At 61.5% G+C, this 20,216-nt stretch overlaps 2 protein-coding genes across 2 annotated transcripts in view; both read right to left on the reverse strand.

Moving 5' to 3' along the window:
- Nucleotides 1-251: 251 nt before the first annotated feature.
- Nucleotides 252-12,462, reverse strand: LOC133069642 (tyrosine-protein phosphatase non-receptor type 11-like). Its single transcript, XM_061161248.1, has 14 exons — nt 12,434-12,462; nt 6,487-6,609; nt 5,279-5,476; nt 4,409-4,595; nt 4,214-4,333; nt 3,899-4,012; nt 3,650-3,746; nt 3,357-3,436; nt 2,869-3,024; nt 2,528-2,659; nt 1,685-1,839; nt 1,519-1,586; nt 1,069-1,387; nt 252-901 (listed from the first exon to the last, which is right to left on the reverse strand). Exons 1-14 carry the CDS (start codon nt 12,445-12,447, stop codon nt 847-849), a joined length of 1,818 nt encoding a protein of 605 aa, XP_061017231.1. The 5' UTR covers nt 12,448-12,462; the 3' UTR covers nt 252-846.
- Nucleotides 12,463-14,105: 1,643 nt separating this feature from the next.
- Nucleotides 14,106-20,216, reverse strand: part of AGRN (agrin) — a 36,257-nt gene continuing 30,146 nt past the window's right edge. Inside the window, exons 26-36 of the mRNA XM_061160656.1 lie at nt 19,830-20,059; nt 19,607-19,741; nt 19,413-19,509; nt 19,147-19,311; nt 18,910-19,021; nt 18,343-18,459; nt 17,988-18,180; nt 17,821-17,908; nt 16,435-16,659; nt 15,866-15,969; nt 14,106-15,521 (exon numbers count right to left, since the gene is read on the reverse strand). Coding sequence (XP_061016639.1) covers nt 15,364-15,521; nt 15,866-15,969; nt 16,435-16,659; nt 17,821-17,908; nt 17,988-18,180; nt 18,343-18,459; nt 18,910-19,021; nt 19,147-19,311; nt 19,413-19,509; nt 19,607-19,741; nt 19,830-20,059 — 1,624 coding nt within the window. The 3' untranslated portion in view covers nt 14,106-15,363. The remainder of the gene's footprint in view (nt 15,522-15,865; nt 15,970-16,434; nt 16,660-17,820; nt 17,909-17,987; nt 18,181-18,342; nt 18,460-18,909; nt 19,022-19,146; nt 19,312-19,412; nt 19,510-19,606; nt 19,742-19,829; nt 20,060-20,216) is intronic.

Here is a 20,216-nt window from a genome sequence, read left to right on the forward strand (position 1 = left end):
CCTTTGGCTCAGAAAGACCCTGGGGAATGGGGTCCAGTCATGGGGACCCATAGGTACCCTTTCTCCAAGCCCCAGCAAAGCTGCAGAACTGAGAAGGCATTTTAACTGAGGAGACCAGAAAGCCACAGGGCCATCCATAATGGGAGGGTGCCAGTGTGGACCATAAGCCAGTGACATTGCACCGTCATGGACGAGTCATGCTCTCATGGAGCCTCGCCCTCCTCGCTGTGGTCAGATGAGCACGTCACGTATTCCCTCATTTAACAAGCATTTATCGACGAATGACTGCAATGTGACAGTCTGGGTTAGGTCTGGATGTGGCAGGACTGAGCCACTGCCAGGCCACAGCCTAGACCACAGCTGTAGGCAGGGCTGGGAAGCAACTCTGAAGGGGCAGGTCACTCAGAAAGCAGGGAGAAGGTCACAAATGCTGGTGAACAAACTGGCACTCACTTGCTGGTCTCATGTCCCACATACAGATTGATCCTTAGACATGTAGCACACATATGTCTTCACCACAACGTGCAGGTGGTCACTGGTGGCCTCCCAAACGGAGTCGAACGGGCAACCCTGGAGCTCTGCCTCCCCTCCTCGAGGAGGGCCAGGGCCACTGGATCTGCCCGCCCCTCACCATTTCTGGGCGTGCAGAGCTGGTCAGGCAGGGTCTGAGGGGGCAGACCCGGGACCCCACCCCCCTTCCCCACCCCAACTCCGCGGCGCTCAGGGCTGGGCGCCTGTCTGCACAATCCTAAACAGTCCATCGGAGGAACGCGGAGGCCGGCCTTGCTGGGCTCCCGCCTTCTTGCACGGCTCCAGCCCCACTCGGGGCACGCGCACGAGGGGCTCTCACGGCTCTAGACCCTGCAGGTTCTCATACTCGTGGCGGGAGGCCTCTGGGATCCTGCGGGTGGAGACAGAGTTCGACTGGGGCCCACCTGCGATCCCGCCCCCTAGCCCCGGTCACGCCCCCAAGCCCGGGCCACGCCCCGAGGCCTTCCTGTCCCCGCCCCCGCCGCCGCCGCCCCTGGCCGGGACTCTTCCCCCCACAGTCCCTGATGCTCCACTCACGCCGCCGGCGCCCGGGACGGCGCGGGTCCGGGGCTACAGCCGGGGTCGGCGGGCGAGACGCCCAGGTTCAGCGAGCCGCGCTCTTCGGGCCGCTCGCACTGAGGGGAGGGGCCCCTGGTCACCATGGTGATGCCAGCGCAGGCTTCGCCCCGGCCCGGCCCCGCCCCCACAGGCTCGCGGAGGCGCAGCTGTTCGCCCTGGATGTACCGCTGCAGCGCCAGGTACACGAACTTGTACTGCGCCTCGGTCTGCACCATCCCTGAGCGCTGCCGCCGCACCAGTTGAATCGTCTTGGGGACGTCGATGTCGCAGTCTAACCCTGGAGAGGAGCGTGCTCAGAGCAGAGCGGGGCCGGCAGGGAGAAGGCGGGATGGCTAGATGCAATGGGCGGGGCCGGCAAGAGCAGGGGGCGGGGTTACGTGGGGGCAGGGCCTTCCTGGGGCGGCTCACCCTGCCTGCGAATGACGTCCACCAGGATGTCAATCACAATGATGGTGCCAGTGCGTCCGATGCCAGCGCTGTTGGGGCGGACCAAGGAGGCCTGTGGCCAGTTGACAGGACAGAGCCGTGGCCGCTTCCCCGGTCGCACCTGGCCCCGCCCCATCCCCGGTCGCACCTGCAATGGACTACCATGGGTCCGGCCCCCGGCATGCTGCTCTGGGCCCGGTTCACCTCGTCCAGGAAGCTAAGGACGCCGGTGGGCTCGGCCGGAACGCCGTGGTCCGGCCAACTGAAGTACTGGTAGTGCTTCACTGTGTGCGGCGACTCCTCCTGGGCAGGGTGGGCTGGTGAGTGCCAGCTGGGAGGTCTGGGCTGTCCCAAGCGCCTCGGGCTGCTGTGACCCTTGGTTGGGAGGGGCACAGGGACTGAACCGAGGAGAGACAGGGCGTGGCCCAGCGGGGTTTGCCAGAAGGAGTGACCAGCAGAGCCCAGACAGAGCAGGAGGGAGTGGGAGGAAAAGATGGGATTCAGGGCTTGGAGGACCCGCAGATGGCCCCAGGCAGCTCAGGTGCCTGGGGAAAGGAAGAAGGATGGTCCTGGGGAGGAGCAGCTTCCAGGAAGTGAATTCTATTTAAGAAGGGCCAAACGCAGAGGCTTGCAGGCACCCCGGTGGTTATCAAAGGGAACTGGCCAGGAGGGAAATGTGCCTGGGAGAGGCACAGGCACCAATGGCATACAAAGAAGGCCGAAGGTACTGAGACGGCCAGGGAGGAACTGGAAGGAGAGGCCTATATGGGTATGAAGCCACCCTGGAGCCAGACAGCTGGGTTGAAAACTTGCCCGACTGGGATCACTGCCCAGCAGGGCCCAGGCCAGGACTTTGCCCACTGGGTTGAGCGATGTGGAAACCACCAAAGCCACTGGGGCTGGGTGGAGGCTGGGCCAGCCCAGTGCAGACCTGGGGACTTCACGAGCACGTCACCCTGGTCCCACAGCTCCTGAGGCTCTTCAGGCTCACCTGGTCTGGCCTCCAAACCTGCAGCTCCCGCACACAATAGCCCTGGGCCCAGTGCTCAGCCATGTTGCACACATGCAGGTGGCCATACTCTTGGCTGCCGTGCAGCTCTGGCCAGTATCGGAAACACTTGTTCTGGGGGGTGGGGGCATGGAATTAGCCATGCTGGAAGACCACCAGCACCCATGCCCCACCTCCCTGCGGGGCACACACAGGGTCTCTCCAGGGCCCTCGCTGTGCCCCAGCATCTCTAAGACTGAAGAAGCAAAGCTGGGCCAGCACCAACACAGGTCCGGTGGGGCACACAGCAGGAGGAGGGGAGGAACATGAGCTGGAGCTCCTACCCGGCCTCGCTCCACCTCCCTGGTGGTCATGACGATGACACGCGTGTTCTCCTGGTGCACCATGGCCCAGAAAGCAGCCACTGTAGTCGGCAGACAGCCCTGGGTGGCAATGTACACCTTGCCCAGTCCATGGCCTGGCTTCTCCTCTGGGTCACTCTGAAAGAAGGTGGGGTCAGCTGCCTGCTGTTTCCAGGAATTCAAGTGCCAGAGAACCAATTCAAGTTGATGCAAATGATATGCAAAGTAGCCCAAGTGGCTCACACATGGTCCATGGAGGGTGGGAGGGGCTTAGGACCAATATTTAATCCAGCAGTTTCTGGATTGGCCCCTCTGAGGACCCAGTGCAGACTGCTGCACCCTCCCTGAGTATCTGTTGTCTTTCCAAAGTCCACAGACCACTCCAGGAGCTCCAGGCTCATTATTATGGGGAATGGAGTGACCAGGGTTTGATTCATGTAGGCCACAGGTGCAGCAGGCCAAGTACCCACCCTGATGTAGTTGGCGTTGATGTAGTCGGCTCCAGGCACTCTGTCATCCACATCACGAAGGATGACACGAGTGGTATCAACTGAGAAGGGAAGATGTGGCTCAGGTCTCCAGGGAAGAGGGATCCCCACTGACCTGTGGTGAGCAGAGGCAGAGGACGAAGGGGCAAGAGAGGGCATCGCACCAGTGGTGGGGAATGACCCCTGCCTCCACCCCCCAGGACCCCTGTGCCAGATGGGCCCTGCACTTGGTGGGTGAGGACCTGGTCCCCATGTGACCCCAGCCCCAGCCTCACAGGGAAGGATGTTCTTGTATCGATTCTTGGGCTTGTTCTCCGGCCGCTGGCCTTCCTTCCGGGGGTACAGGAGCCGGCATTCCTGCTGCTGCAGCATCTGGAGGAGTGGGGCTTTAGCCTGTGGCCCTGACTTTTCCCCAGGGCCCTCAACACCCGCCATACACGCCCTGACCCACACCCCTCTGCTGGCCCTTGCCGCAGCCCAGAGGATGGGAGTCTGAGGGAGGGCAGTGGGCAGCAGGCTGACACCTCGAACTCCTCCCAGAAGCCCTGCTTGGCCTTCTCGCTGGCATCCGTGGCCTCGCTGAGCTCCTGCACACGGCTCTCAATGCTTGCAGCGCTGATTCTCGTGGCCTTGAGGGGCTGGCAGGTAGAGGCTTGAGTCCAAGCTTAGCAAGGGCCAGTGGACCCCAGAGCGCCCTGGCCCCCATACCCTTGCCTTCAGCCACCCTGCCCCAGCATTGCTTGGTGCCCTTTTTCCCTGGTGGGGCTATGCCAGAGTCCCTTGTCCCCCAGAGGGAGAAGCTCACTCAGACCCTAAGGTTCAGGTGCCTGGGGACATACCTGCCGGAGATGCACCACAACCCCTGACCTCTCCACCATGGGGTTCTTCCTGTAGCGCTCCACCAGATCTCCAAGGGTGTCGAACTGCTCACCACCTCCCACGTCGTACTTCCCATCTGGCTGTGGGGTGGCAGTGAGGGCCTGGTGGCTGCCCCCTCCCCAAGCCAGACCCCCACCCCCACTCCCGCCTCTTACCTGGAAGTGGATCATGATGTGGGTGACACGCGGCTGGCGGTCCACCCTGTCCAGCTGCTGCGTGAGCACTGACAGCACAAAGTCCCCAGGTTTGCTCTGACTCTCCCGAACCAGGAAGCTGCCCGGACGCCCTTTCTCCATCAGCAGCTTCTCAGCCTCCTTTCCAGACAGATGCCCATGATACCACCTGGCCCAGGGCAGCGCATGTAAGACAGGAGGCCCTGAACTGGCCAGGTGAGGGGCACAGACCCACGAGTAGCTGAAGTCTCTGAGGCACAGACACCGAGACACACACCCACCCAGACCTCACAGGCCCGGGCAATACCCGCACCCAGGCCAACCTGGGTCAGCCGTGCCCACCTCTTGGACCCTTCTGCAAGCCTCCTCCAAACCTCTAACCGAGAAAGCAGCAGGAAGGCGGGAGCCCTGCAGGGCCCCAGGGTGGCCACCAGGTGGCAGCCTAGTCCTCAGCAAGGAGGGGGCCAGGCCGTCTCCCCAGGCCAGTCCCACCCGGCTTCCTCAGCAGGTGCAGCTGGCTCAGGCCTCCGCCATGCAGCCGGGGAAACCGAGGCTGGGAGACCTGCTCTCCCCAGGTCACCAGCCAGGCGGGCAGAGGGGAGGCTGGCTGCAGCTCTTCCACAGGCAACCCTCTGTGGCTGGTGCCTGGGACCTGGAGAACCGAGGCCAAAACCCCTGAGGAGGCAGTGCTTTATGCTCCCTCAGCTCTGCCACAGTTGTGCCCAAGCCTGACCTTGAGTCCTGGGGGCAGAAGAAATCCAGAGGCCATGCTATCGACCCCTGCCCCTCGGACCCTCGCACACACACAACTGCGGACACAGATGTTGGCCAGATGCAGACGCAGCCGCTCACCGTTCCGACGTGGGGTCCTGGCAGCCCAGCGGGTGCCGGAGCTCCACAGGGGCCCCACCACGCTCTCGGAGCAGCCCCCCACACTGGCCTGTGTAGTGCTGCACCAGCTCGGCCAGCGTCGCGAACTTCTCCCCTCCATACAGATCGTAGTAGTCACCTGTGTTCTGGATCTTGATGTGGGTCACCTCATTGTGGCGCCTGGAAGGGCCAGTGCACCGCCACCATCAGGGCCACTGCTCCTGCCAACCACCCTCCTTCCCAGGAGCACTCAGCTTCCCGAACAGCCCCAGCAGTGTTCCTGCCCTGACATCTTCGCTTCTGCCATCCCTCTGCCGGGAACAGCCACAGCCAAGGTCAGGTCCCTCCCTTCTGCAGGTTCCTGCCCAGTCAGTGTCCAGGTCTCATCCAGGGTGGCGGGCACGCGGCCCCCAGTGCCCCCAGGGCAGCCAGGACTGGGTTTGGTGGCCACAGGCCTGGTAGCATGGTGGCCTGGTGGCCGAGGCTGGGGCAGCCTGTCAGGACAGACTCTGCCTCACCCCAGACCACCTCCCCAGGGGCTCTGAAGAACAGGGGGCTGGACTGCTTCTCCCAGGGGCCCCATGTGGCTAGGGAAGCCCCAGGTAAGAACAGAATGCCTGTCGCTCGGGTGAAGGAATTCTACCCTGAGGACTCATCCCACCTGCTGCCTCAGGTTTAGCAGAAAACCCAGAAAAACCTGGAGTGCTTTTGGAAGACCCCCCTCCCCAGACCCTAGACTGACCTGCCTCACGTAGGGTGGACAAGCGTCCAGCTGTCCACTCTGCTGGTCATGGCCCCTCCTGCCCATCCTCCCTACACATTGGCCCTTTCAGGGCTCTGGCCAGATTTCCAGTGAGTGGCACCCCCAACAGATGGGGGTACAATCACAGCCACTGAGGCCCCTCAGAGGGATGAGGGGGTCTCACTGACCAGGGCCCACCTCATTGAGCCATCCCTGAAGGTCTAAGCGGCCCCTCCTGCCCAGGGGCCACCTGGCCAGGAACACCAGGCCCCCCCAGATCTTGCATGTCTAGCTCCCAGCAGAGGTCCCTGCTGCTCAGAATGCTGTCCACCATCCCTCTGGGAGGACTAGGGAGCCTGACCCCTTGCTGTGCCCCCAGCTGAGGTTGTTCCCACCCTTTGAGGTCCCCCAGGGCCTCAGGCCTGTCCACCCTGCACCACCCACCCACCTGACAGACAGTGTGAAGCCCCCAGGGCAGCTCTTGCTGGGTCTTGCCAGGAAGCTTCCGTGCTGGCCACTGGACATGAGAAGCTGCTCAGCTTCAACTCCACTGATGTTGGGGTGAAACCACCTGAAATGAAGAGGGAGAGCTGCTGATGAGAGAGCTGGGAGATACTGGGCCGTCCTGACCACACCCACGATGCCTGCTGGGGCCGCCCTGTGCCCACCCCCATCCTTGAGCTGTGTCCACAGGGTCTGGGGTCTGTGGGGAAGGAGGTGAGGCTGGGAGCGGCCAGGGACATAGATGGGCAGAACCTTTCCCACAGTGGCAGGTGGGCAGGGCAGACCCACCCCCGCAGAAAGACACCAACAGAAACCTCAGCTCAAGCCCTCTGCCGTCTCTCCCCTACTCACTGCCCACCTGGTGTCCCAGCTCAGCCAAAGGCACTTGGGATCCCCCATGGCCACCCAGAGCTCCCTTCCTCCCCTCACAGCCTGGCAGCGGTGGCCCCGCCCCTCCCACCTTCTCCACCCCTCTCTGTCCTGCCACCACCCTCTCCCGAGGCACCCTGGCAGGGCTTGTCAGTCATTTGAGCAGCGCCCCTGGGAGAAGAGCACAGCCCACAGGCCCAGGTCCACCCTCCACCTGCTGCTGCCCACCAGCCTCCGCCCCTCACCACACAAGGCCATGCACCGCAGGGCCCCCTGTACCAGCTGTTCTCTACTCCAGGCCCACACTGCATGACTGAGACCCTCTCCGCTCTCTTTGATGTTTATTCTGTTTCGTTGTTTTTCATGGTACTGAAAACCGTCCTGACATATGTTACTTATTTATTGGCCTGTCTATCTCCTACGGGAGGATTTAAGTTCCACAAGGGCTGAAAACATTCCGTGCAGTGTGTACACCAGGGTGGAAAACAGAGCCTGGATATTAATAAACATACGTGAATTCAAAAGTGAATGATTAATGAACCTAAGGTGGGTGGTGAGTGGTGGGTGAGCTGGGCTGGGTGGCTGGCAGGGGCAGGTCAGGAAGGCCAGAGAGTCGTCATTTATTCTGCTGGGTGTCCAGGTTGAGAGGGGCTCAACCCTGCCCTCTCCCACTGCTGCCCTGAGACCACCCTCACAGTCACCCCCATGAGATGGGGGGACAGGTCAGGGGGCCTTCATCAGGGCTCCACAGGTGCCCAGGGCTGAGATCATAACTGCTATTTTCTTTACCTTTCGTCCAGTTAGGGCAAGAATTTCTGGGCTGGGGGTTAAATCTACTCGTGTGGTGGCCCCAGAGCGTCTCGGGGCAGGGGCCGATCCCCAGTGGGCCACTGTAACAGTAACTGGACTTCTCTGGCAACAGTGTGTCTCCCACAAGGGTGCCAAAGGTCACTGCAGGAGGGTCTTGCGCCCTCTGGTTCAGAGGTATGTGTCCCTGGTTCACTGCACAGATGACACACGGTGTTCAGGGTAGTCCTGCTCCCTGCCCTCCCTCCAGTGGGTCACCAGGGGCCCTGACTCCAATTCTGCCACTTGCCACCTCCAGGCCCCATCCAGCTGTTCGCAGTCATAACCTGGGCACAGGTGAGGCAGGGGTTGATGTGCCCTGGACAGACCCTATCCTGTCCTGTCCTTGCAGATGACCCCAGACCATCCTGCTCCGTTGAGATCTTTCTGGAATGGGAGTCAGTTCAAGGCTCTTCCAGGTCCTCCTGCCCCTCCCTCTGCCCCACCCTGTGTTCCGTTTGCTCCTGCTTTCAGCTGCTTCCTTACTCCTCCAACAAGCCATCTGTGCTCAGTCTATACCTCACTGTCTGATGCTCAGCCCAGGGCAGGTGTGGGGTGTGCAAGTGAATGGATTGAAATTCAGCACGATCATAATCCCAGTTCCTGGGTCACAGTGGCCACATTTCACTGCTGAAACCCTTGTGTGGCCAGTGGAGGCTGTCGACTGCATGTGGGAAAGAATCATTTCCACCATCACAGAAAGGATGGTCCTGCACTGGTCCACACTGCTGAGTCCCCACAGACCAATTTCCCTGGGCTCTCAGGGTCTCCTCCGGCCTCCTGGGGCTGGTGGTCAGGTCTTCTTCCAGAAACACGACCTCCACTTGGGAGTTCTCCACGCTCTCCTGGTTCCCCACCTCACCTGGCCTGGGTCCCCCTCCTCCTCTGACCCCGTGGTGTTGGAACCTCCCCACTGTGCACTCCATGTGTCTCCACATCCACACACTAGGGATCCAGCCCCACCTGGGATCTGAGCTTCAAGCTCACAGACACAAGCCTTTCCAGCATCTCTGTCTGAAAAGGTAACAGCATCTCTCTCTTGATATTTGCAAGATTCAAAAGTCCTGACAAGGCCCCTGAGGCCCTGTTCCACACAGTTCTCGCTTAGTGAAGAGTCACTGCCTGACATTGCCCAGGTCCCTGCCCTCAAATCCCCAGTACTCTCCCAATGCTGCACCCTCTTGTCCTGACTTTCAAACGCCCAAGACCCAACTACTTTTCCCACTCCTCTGGGACCAGTGCCCACTGGCTCTTGCCTGAACTGCAGTATTGATTTCAGGCCCCATCCGACCCCTGGCTGAGCCATGGAAAACAGACGGGTTCTCAGAAAACACACATCAGAGCCGTGTAAGCCTTGTTAGTGGCCCTGGGTGGCTTTCAAGATGCGTGCTCACCTCAAGGACTGCCCCCCACCCCCCATTGGAAAGCACCCTCCCATCCCGTTGTTCATCCCTCTGTTCACCGACCTCACCCCTCATCTGGCCACCTCTGGCTGGTCCTGCAGGCCATGGCTCACACTCCCTCTCTGTTCATTTCCTGAGAGACACACCCCAGACCCTACCCTGCAGCACTGCAGTTCCATCTCTGCCCCTCCTTCCACGTGTGACAGCTGCAACAGCAAGCAGGCAGGTGTGTACAGGTTCTGAGTTTACCTGTCCCCCAGCCCCGCCATGTCTTCACTGTCAGATGTGAACCACGGGGAGGGCAGGCTCTCTTATTACCTCCATGGCTCCCCAGGGTCCACATATTGGTTCTGAGAGGCCCAGAAGCTCAGGTGACCTGCCCGGGGCCACCCAGCACTCCCATTTAGCTCTCCCTGGGGGAGGGAGGTATCCTGCCAGCCAGTCACTTCCTGGGCATGTTTTGGGCCTGGGGTCTCGAGCTCCCTCCCATGCTGGCTCTAGAGGGGCAGTTTTGGATGAGTAGTCCAGCAGGTGAGGCTGCCAGGGAAGGTTTCCTGTGGTAGGAGCTGCCCCAGCATGAGTTCTAGGGCCAGTCATAAAAGAGCAGGCCAAGCCACCAGGAAAAGGGTGAAGGCCTCCTGCTGCCAGAGACACTGCAGTGTGGTGGTGGTGGGGGGACTGGAACCCAGAGGAAGGTTTCTGACCCCCATCCTGGGGCCACCAACTCTGCTGAACCACCTCCTGTCCCAGATGCCCACCCCCAGGCCCCAGCAGCCTCTGACTCCAGTACGAGATGGGCAATACCCAGAGTGTGAGGGTAAGGGTAGAAGAGGCACCCGAGCTACAGAGCAGGGTGAAGGACGCACTGTCTTTTCGGGGACTCTTGCTCATACTTTCTGTCCCTCTGTCCTCCCCACAAGCTGCCTGCCGTCTGTCAGGTGGAAATCCCCAGAGGGGGGGCATCCTGAGCAGTCACAGCAGCTCACACCGCTGCCTGCCTGCAACCCCAGGCTGAGGCAGGCTTCACACCCCCCACCAGGCTGAGAGGTGGAGTCAGGTGTCCGGCAGGTTAGTGCAGTCACGGCCCTGGCTGCAGGGTGGGAGGAGGTGGGAAGCTGCAAGTCCCATTTCCAATCTCCACACTAGGGTCACTTCTGTGCCGAAGGGCTCCCTGCTCTGTGGCAGGTCAGTGACTCAGTTCTGCCCTTGTCACATGGTCAGGCAGGTCCGGGAGAGGGGCAGGTGGGGTTGGCAGGATACACTGGGCTCCCCACCGAGTCAAACATCTTGGGCCCTTCAAGGTCCAACTGAGCCCGGTCGGTGCTCAGGAGCCCAAGAACAGCCCAGCCTGAACCCACTGGCCAATGTCTGGTCCAGCTCTCTGTGTGGCCTTGGTGTTTCATCAGATGGGACACCCTGGGACCCTGGGAGTTCCATGAATGGCCTGTGGACATGTTATATACACGGTACCTACAGGAAAGACACTGTTAGGATGACAGGAGATACACAGAACAGAGGGGAGGACCCCAGGCTGGAACTCCAGGGCTGAGGACCACAGAACACAGTTAGTGTCTGTCTCCATCTCCCTACCCCTAGCCCCTCCTGGTCCCTGTTTATGCAGGCCTGTCCTGTCTATGCAGAACTGAATTAACCAGAGACATGCTTTCCTCTCCAACCTGGAACACAGGGGGAACTCGAGGGGGCTCAGTAGCCTCCCATAGGACCCAGCCCCCCTCCCAAGCACCAATGTCAACACATCAAACCTCAGTGCTAGGCAAGACCTGAGCCCAGCCCTGCCCACAGTCGGAGTCCCAGAGCAAGTGGTGCCGATGGTGATGCCGGTTGACCCACAAACCACAGGGCAACGGGAAGGGGCCGCTGAGTGGGAGCAAGCAGGGGGGAGGGGATGTGTTTCGCTTGGGATTTGGTTGGGCCTGCCCAGGCCTGATAGGGCTGTGGGCAGTGACCCAAGGGTCAGAGGAGTGACAGTCCAGATGGTCATCACAGGGTGGGGCGGGAGGGTTGGCAAGGGCAGGCAGAGCCCCACCCGGGGCTTTCCCCGGCTGGCCCAGGGTCACATGAACATGACACAGACATGACCTTTTCTGAGCACCAGAACTTGCCTGGGGGACCAAGAAATGAGGCTCAGGGGAGCCTGAGGGTCATTCCAAACAGCTCCCAAATGCCCTCCTCCCTGAGCTCCAGCTGGATGTTAACATCTTGGAACCACAGGACTCTAGGCTGACAGGCTCTTGGAGATCAACTCACTCACACTGTTCCTGAGCCTTAGAGGGCCATTGGCCCTGCCAGAGGCCACCTTGCCAGGCCCACCACACCTCCTGTAGGGGTTCTGGGGCCCTCACCACTGAGGCACTGCCCTGGACCCACAGATCAGATCTTGTCCAGCCCCTCACTGATCTAGGGAGTTACTCGGGGCCTTAGGGCAACCCCTCCTGTGACCTCCAGCCTCACCCAGCCCCAGAGAAAGGTGTTCTGGATGCACCAAGTGCTAGAAACTAGTGACAGGCGTCTCACACCGGTGTGGCTCCCCACTGACATCCACATCCAGCTAGAGTCTGAGCTCACATGAGTGTGTGCACAACCAGGGAGTGGGGATCTGGTAGAAAGGGCAGGAAGTGCCCCTTCCTGCACATGCCCCACCTTTCCTCTTCATGGGGGCAGAGCTGCGTCCTATCCCGGGTTGCACACACACCATTGCCAGGGATCTCGCCCCTAAACCTGGCCCTTAGGAGAGCCTGGGAAGGGATGAGCCTACCTTGCAGGTCAAGGGGCTTCCAGGATGCTCCCAGTCCTGAAACTGGGGAAGGGCGTACCCCCAGGTGGAAAACATCTCTGGTGGCCAAAAGGAAGGCAAGGAGTCCAGGAGAGTGAGAGAGAGAGGATCTGTCAGTGACTGGACACCTGCTGTCCACTCTAGGCTCCAGCGGCTGCCATGCAAGAGCACCATCCATTCCCTAGGGTCAGGGAACCTCTGACCTCCGCCCAGGCCCAGCCCCAGATTGAAAGAGTCCTTTCCACCGGCCAGAGTGAGACTAGGCCTCACTGTCCCGGGACCCAGGCATCTGCCCCTGGCTGTGGAGATGTCACAGGTCACACGTGGAGATGACATGTCAGAAGGTCAGGCCTGGGGGCCACCGGTCAGAAGCAGGAGACGTCCCAGGTCGCATCTCTCCCGCACCCCCTGTCCGCACCCGTCGGCCCAAAGCGCATGTGGTGGGGTCCAGCGTCAGGCCACTGGGTGGCCAGGCTCACCTGCGCGAGGTCATGTCTGCTGGGCTCCAGCTCTCTTGCAGCTCTGAGGGGGCCCCGCCTACCCAGAGGATCCGCCCATCAGAGCCCCGCCCACCTGGACCCGCCCCGTCCAAGGAGCCCCGCCCACTGAGAGGTCCCGCCCCTCCATATCTCCCTTAAAGGAGCCGAGCCCTCAGGTCTCGCTGCCTTGCTGGCAGGTTGGGTTAATAGCCCCAGTTCCTGAGGTCGCTCCGAGCTTCAGGACAAGGAATTCACACCATATTACGGGCTCAGAGGGCGCAGGCGCCAGGCGGCCCCGGCCGGAGCGGCCCGGAAAGTGATTAATTATCGGTTCTGCTCGTTTGGGTGCTTTCCTTCCAAGAACCTTTCTGGCTCCTCCTCTGTCCTGAGGGAGGAGGGGCTGCACTCCCCACACACTGGAGGGAGGGGCTGGGAGCTAGAGAAGCGGGCGGAACAGGCCTCACCCGCCCTGTGTCCCGGAGAGGACCCCAGAGAGGCGGAGGTGGGAGCCCACCTGATAACTGGGTCCTTTCCTCTTACCCAGTCCTAAGTTGGGCTGCTAAGTTCCGTTCTAAGTTCCCTAAGTTCCCTTCTCCCCACTTCTGCCACTCTTCCTAGGCTATGCTGACACCTCTCTGACTGCAGGGCCGTTACTCCTGCTACAGATGCCCCTGCCAGGTCCCCGGGGCCCACTGGCCAATCGCGTGGGGGCTCCACCCTTCCTTGCCTGTGCTCCTAACTTTGGGATCCCCATTAGGAGCCTCAGCGCCTGCCCAGCACCCTACCCCCTCCCCTTCTCAAGAGTGGTACACCACACCATGGCTTGGAACTTTCTGCTGCTTGCAACCCCGACCCCAAATCCCCAGCTGAGCTCTTCCTCTTCATGCTCCCACAACTTTGAAAGCCCTGCACCCTCAGCACTGGTTACCCTGAGAGCCCCTCCTGGAAGCATCAGCTCCCAGAGCACCCATTCCTGGTCCTCCCAGCATAAAGGTCTCCTCTCCCCTCATTCAGCACCAAGTAGAGCCACCTACTCCCCAGTGTGCCTGGCCTCAGCCCAGACTCCCCTTTGCCTGGTAACCCATGGCCTTGTGGATTCCATTCAGGTGGCCTCAGCTCCTCAAACCTAGCCATTCCAGATGCTACAGGAAGGCCCCCCAGGTGCTTCAGCACCTCAGTCAGTGTCTTCTCCATCCCATGTCCAGCCCAGCACAGGCCCACCCCATCCCCACCCACCAGGGTTCCCCCCAACCCATCCCAACTCCGCCACAGGCCCGTTTTACCCTTAGTATAGCCAACCTGCTGTCCTCACAGCCCCTCTTCCCACCCTGTGCTCACAGACACACAGATGTAGGCAAACATGCACACACATGCACACATGGCAGGACCTGCCATCCCTAAGGAGGCTACCTGGGGTAGCCTCATGGACCTACCTGGCCAGCCCCATGTACAACAGTGTGCGCACTCACTGCAAAGGGTCTCCTTGCCAAAAGCAGCCCCCACCCCAGCACCCTTCCTCCATCCAGAGCCACCTAAAGGAGGTTGAAGCCTGCACACCACCATGAAGCTGAGCATCATAGCGCTCTCAGGACAGAAACCAGCCAGGTGGGAGAGCGTAGGGCCAGTTGGGGCTGACGGGGGTGGCATTGGTGTGGAAACACACAAGCACCTGTTGAAAGTGTTCAGACTTTATTTCACGGTGATTGACACAGACACAGGTTGGAGTTAGTAACAGAACATATAAGGCTCCTCCAGCCTCTGAGCCTGACAGCCCAGGCCTGGCTGTGAGAGAGGCTGTGGGAGGGTTGGGGTTGCCACCCCCACCACCAGAGGCGTGGGCGGCTGGGGGGACGGGACCAGATGAGACCTAACATTGCAGTTTAAGGCATTTCTGGCTTCACAGCCGTCTCTGCCACCCCTGCACCTGCCCCTTGGCCTTGGTAAGACACCCAGTCTACTCCTGGTCACTTTTGGATAAGGACAACTACTCCTCACCCCAGAATCAGACAGAAGGTTTTCTATGTGGTGTCCTCAGCTGTCCTCGGGCCAGGACAGGAAAGACAACAGCCCCGCCACCCCAGGTGTCAAATAAAATCCATACATAAAGACTCTGTGGTTGGTGGCCATGCCTGGACATGCATCCTTGAGAGGGGATGCTGGCCAAAATCAAGCAGTCCACCATGTCACAAGCGGCCCTGCTCCTTCTCAGGGTTCCTCACAGGGACTTGGGCAGTGGGAAGGGGTCACAGCCACGTCCAGGGTGGCTGGGCAGGGCCAGCCATGGGCCAGGGTGCCCTGAACAGGCCTGGGCTTGGCCTCTGCTCTCCAGTGCCCTGGGATGGGTGGGCACAGCTGGAGGGAGGGGCTAGCATGGCCCCAACAATGACATTATTTCACAGGATTGGCACATGAGGCCCAGGTTCAGCAGGCCCTGGGGAGGCTGGCCCTACCCAGCACAGGCAGGGAGGAGGGGCGGCTCAGCTGGAATCCAGAAAGGCCCCAGGCCTACACAGAGGAAGGGCCCCTCCAAACCCCACAGCGCCTTGCTGGCGAGGGACAGGCCTCACCAGAGGGAATGTGGGCAACGTGTATATGCAAGGTCTGCCAACAGGCTGGAGAACACAGGGGCCAGCACAAGTGGACACTGTGCAGGCACTGCCTGAGAGGCCAGGACACAGTGTCCTGAGGCAGAGGGTCGCATCCCAAGGCTGCTGAGTGAGCCAAGTCCTCCATGTGCCGAGTTACCCTCCTGACCCTGAGAGTCCCTCGGCATCAAGTCCGTCTCTGCAGCTCGCCTGCCTGGTTAGGAGGGAGGCCGTGCCAGCAGTTCCTCCGGCCGTCACATAGGCAAGAAAATCATATCAAAAAAGCAACAAGTTTACAAAAATAGAAAATAATTACAACAGGGTGGGCAGCGGCTGCAGCGTGGTTCACAGGGCAGGGCAGGGCCGAAGCTCTGGCTTGGTGATGGCGTCCTCCAGCAGGTGCAGTGGGCGCTGGCCCACCACCACGTCCCGCAGGCAGCCCACGAAGCCTGTGCCATAGGCTTTGGGCAGGGCCTGACCCGTGGGCAGCTTCTCCAGGCCACCTGCAGGAAGACAGAGGAAAGGTCACCAGGTTGTGACTCAGTGATGGGCACGTTGGGCGCTGGTGGGCAGAAAGGCTAAATGACTAGGTGAATTACCAGAGGGCTGTCAGTGCCCTGAGAGGACCAAGTGATGAGCAGGTGTGCTCCAGCTTTCTGGCCCCACCCCATCCTGGCTACAGCAGGGGCTAAGACAGGAGGGGAGGACCCCACCCCAACCCCAGCCCAGCCAGCCTGCCCACTGTCCTGGATACAGTGCCCCTCTTCATTGCCAGCCCCAGGGGGCAGAACCTGTCCCTCAGAGACCCTTGGCTGCCCCTTCCCTGGCCTCCCCCACAATCACTCACCCAGCCACAGGGCTCCATCTGTGTCCAGCTGCGTGGCGCCCAGCGGGGAGGAGCCAGTCACAGGGGCCTCGTTGCCCACCTGAAGGGAACCTTCCCTCTGTTTCCTGGGGCATGGGTGGAGGGAGGCCGTCAGGGCTCCAGATCCTGACCCACATCCCTTTCGTCCCAACACCATACCCTGGGGACCGTCACCCAGTGTCACCCTGGGGGCCAGGATGGAACGGCACCAACCCCAGGAGAACATCTGGTAGCCAAGGGCCAGGGGACCTCCTGTGAGAAAAGCATTGCCGGAGGGGCAGCCAGACTCAGACCAGCATCTGGGCAGAGCAGGGACTCCCCTTTCAAATCAGGGGTTTCTTGGCCATCGCTGCTTCTCTTGTACCCTCTTGTTCCTCCCTCCTCATTGGCAGTGACCTCAGGTTAGGCCACCACCAGCCCTACCCACCACCCCTCCCCCCAACACACACACCAAACTCCTACCCTGGCCACGAGTGGCCAAGCATGCCCTGGCCGGGCAAGTCCAGACACCACCCGCTGCTATTCTTGGTGGCCCCAGGCTCCCTGCTGACCTGTGTGCCCTGACCCGCAACCAGCGGTTGGTGTTGACTGGTACGGTGGAGCGCAGCACCACGGGCTGGGAGCCCAGGTCGTAAGCTAGCTGCAGGCGCCCGTCCACGATGGCCAGTGCGATGTAGTCAGCCCGCTCTGTGGCCTTGCCACTCCACAGCACCAGCCCCTGTGTGGCCTCAGTGCGCAGGCTCAGCTCAAAGTGGTTGCTCTGGAGTGCCTTCTCACTAGTGGGCAGAGGGCTGGTCAGGACCTCTGGGAAGGTGGTGGGGATGGGGCAGGGGAGGGAAGGTGAGGGGTATGACTCCAGAGGCCATAAGGGCAGTGATGCCACCGGAGCTGCTTGGTGGGCAGGTGGTGGACATGGCCAGTGGGACGAGAGACAGATGGTGGGGCCAGGTCAGCGATCAGAGAAGTGAGGTGGACAGACAGAGGGAGAGATCGACAGAGATGCTCGGAGAGATGGGAAGGCAGTGGGCAGACAGCAGGGGCCAGGGGCCACTGCTCACCTGGGACGGGCCCCGGAATCCAGAGTTTCAGGGCTTAGAAGCAGGAAGAGAGGGAGGCAGGTGAGCAGCGGAGCAGACAGGCTATAGAGCAGGGTGGGGCGGGACCCAGCGGCAGCCCTCCCCACACCCGCTCTTCACCAACGGAAGATGGGGGAGAAACATTGGCCCCACCCACCCCAGAGCCCTGGCAGTGACACACGTGCACATACATGGGCAAACACAGAGCTGGTGGGCACGGCCCAGGCCAGGTGCAGAGGGAAGAGCTCTGACATGGGTGGCAAGAATAGTGACCGAGGGCCCCTGGCTGGGAGAGAGCCCTGGATGGGCCCCCACACACGTGCATGTGTGCACACACGGGAGCGCATGGACTCACATGCACACTGTGACACACTTGCATATGTGTGCACCCAGATGTGGGTGTGCACATGCTTGCACACCGTGCTGGTGCCCTGTGGTGAGGGGCCTGGCTGCAGGGGTGGAGGGGTAGACTGGCATCCAAAACACATCTCAGAAAGGGTGATTCCCTACTTCCAAGCTAGGAAACTGAGCCCCATGCAGCACCCCACAAACCCCCATCCTCCTCCACTGGGGATGGGAAGCTCTGCCCTCGCCCTTGGGATGTGCTGCCAGGAGGGAGAGGAGCAGAGGACCAGGAAGTGGACTACTGGTGAGTGGAGATGGGGCTACTTACGCTGGAATCTCATTGGTCAGTTCGCTTGGAAACAAAGAGACAGAGACAGTGAGAAGGAAGGAGGGTGGAAGAGGAGCAGAGGTGGGCTCAGAGCAGGGGCAGGTGTGGAGTGTCACGCATATGGTCCTATGCAGCTGGGCAGATGGGACGGAGGGTTGAGGGGTGCCCAGCTCCAGGAGACATACTACCTCTCGGTCACAGCGTTGAGGTACTCAATGTAGGTCCGTCCATCAAAGGCCAATGCGTCCAGGTCCCCAGCTGACTTCTCAATCAAGCCTGAGAGACAGAGAGGTGAGTGCAGCCTCCGGCAGGCTCCCTCCCATGTCCAGCCTCGGCCCACGTGGGTAGCACTCACCCTTCTCACAGTGCAGTCCCGAGAAGCCCACAGGACACAGGCACTCATAGGAGGCCTCGCGGGGGAGACAGGAAGCCCCATGGAGGCAAGGCTGACCCTCGGCCTGGGTACAAGGGTGGTCTACAAAGGACGAGACGTCCACGGCCCGCACCACGTGCTCACGGCTCAGCAGTTGGCGGCCGTTCAGGGAGACCTGGGGGGTGGGGAGTGACAGCTTCTGTCCTGCCTGCGTCCTCCGGCCCAGAGGACAGAGGCCCCCTCTGGGATGGGCCCTTCCTTGAGACTGTACCAGGGCATTGCCGCCCACCGGCTCCCTACCCTGGGCTCCCCAGGGCCCCACCCTTGCTGTACATACCAGCTGGATGGCTCCATCAAAGCCAGAGGACAGGGCGGCTGCTCGGGCCAGCTTGCTGAAGTCAGGGGCCCCTCCCACAAAGAGCGGCTCCTTTAGGTTGAGGACGGTGTGTGGCACCTGTGGGGAGGTGCAGGGTAAGGGGCGGTGAAGCCTATCCACCAGCAGGAACAGGATGCGAGCCCCAGAGCAGGGCCTGCCCGCCGGTGGTGACCCACCCCGCGCCCTCCAGCATGGTGGAGGCAGTTAACCACACAGATGTAGCCGCGATGTGGGGGGCTTAGTGGGGAAGGAGCTACTCTAGGGGTGGAGGTGGCAGAAGATGGGTGAGCAGGATGAGAAGAGACGGTACCTTGCGGGATTTCTGACATCCGGAGAGCGAGCGGGGTGGGGGTTGCAGAGCAAGGGCCAGAGAGCAGTGGGAACAGAGAGGAGACACAGACAGAGGCCCAGGACAGAGGGGAGAAAAAACAGTCCGGTGAGCGCCAGCCGTGGGGCGGGGGCTGCACGCCTCCCGGGAGGAGGGGGCAGGCGGGGAGCAGTGGGGCGGCCCAGGAGACGCTGACTCACCGGGGACTCCCCCAGCACGCGGGGCCCATCGCCAACCCGCATGGCTCCTTTGCGTCCATTTCGCTCCAGGGAGACCCTGGTCCAGGCACCCAGGGCCACCGGCTCCTTGCTCCTGGAGAAGAATAGGTGCATGAACAGACTGTGGGCTCTGATGGTCTACCCACCAGGGGCCCCAGGAACACTGAGCACCGGCCCAGTCCAGCCCCCTGCAGCAACACCCCCCCCCCCCCCGCCCACCTGATGACTGCTGCCCCCTTGCCCAGGTCGTAGCGGAACTCCAGGAGGCCATTGTGCAGTGCCAGGGACACAAAGTCGCCCTTGCCATCTGTCTTCTGTCCATTATAGAGGAGCAGGCCGCTGGGACTCCGAGCCAGGAATACCACCTCCAGCGCCATCTTCTCCCTGGGGCCACGGGAGGGCAGGCGGGTGACCTGATGCCCTCACTTCACAGCTGGATGGGGATTGGGCGCTGCTTGCCCTCTCCTACCCCTCTGCTCACTGACCCCAGGTCCCGCTCAAAGGTGTGCAGGCCTTTCAGTTCCAGGTAGGAGAAGCTGCTGAAGTCAGCCAGGAAGGGCTGGTTGTCCTCCGGCTCTGAGACTGTGAGGACAGGAGAGGGTCACACAGGTTTCTAGGCTGTGACTCCTGGAGCCCCCTCACGTCCCACCCTCCCCGCCCTGAGCACCACTGCCCCCACCTGTCTGGCAGAGGCTGCCCTCCCGGCCATGGGGGCACTCGCACTTGGCCTCTCCCTGGGGCAACACGTGGCAGGGGGCTGCTCCATGGCAGGGGTTCGGCTGACAAGGGTCCTTCTCGTCGGCACAGGTCGGGCCTGAATGGAGGCAGGATGGGTTCCAGGAGGCCCGAGCCCTGCCCACAGACACACAGTCCCCCAGCACCCAGCCCCATCTTGCCCTCACCAAAGTGGCCAGGTGGGCACTGACAGTGGAACCTGCCCGCCTCCAGGGCCTGGCACGGGGCCCCTCCGAAGCAGGGGTTAGGCAGACAGGGGTGGTCTCCGCACTCGCCCACTCTGGAGCTTCGAGTCGCAGACTCCGGCCAGCTGCTCAGCTCCAGCCGCTGATTGTTGACGTCCAGCAAGCGGATACAGCCCCTAAGACCGACGCTGACAGAGGTCCGCTCTAGCACCCTGCCACCAAGATGAGGGGCAGGGGTCAGAGACCAGAGGCATCCTCTCTCACGGCCAACTGTGACACTGGCGTTCCTCACGCAGTCGGGACCGCGAGTCTGGGCTGCTCCCCATCCTCACCCCCTACCCTGGTGCTCACAAGATGGGTAGTCCCACA

The sequence above is a fragment of the Dama dama genome, chromosome 14, assembly GCF_033118175.1.
Source record: "Dama dama isolate Ldn47 chromosome 14, ASM3311817v1, whole genome shotgun sequence".
Classification (NCBI taxonomy): domain Eukaryota; kingdom Metazoa; phylum Chordata; class Mammalia; order Artiodactyla; family Cervidae; genus Dama; species Dama dama.

Coding starts and splice junctions, on each gene's coding strand:
- LOC133069642 (XM_061161248.1), bottom strand. Junction 3,437..3,649: donor ATACAAGAACATCCTTCCCT/GTGAGGCTGGGG, acceptor TTCCCTTCTCAG/TTGATACCACTCGTGTCATC. Junction 3,025..3,356: donor TCAACGCCAACTACATCAGG/GTGGGTACTTGG, acceptor ACCTTCTTTCAG/AGTGACCCAGAGGAGAAGCC.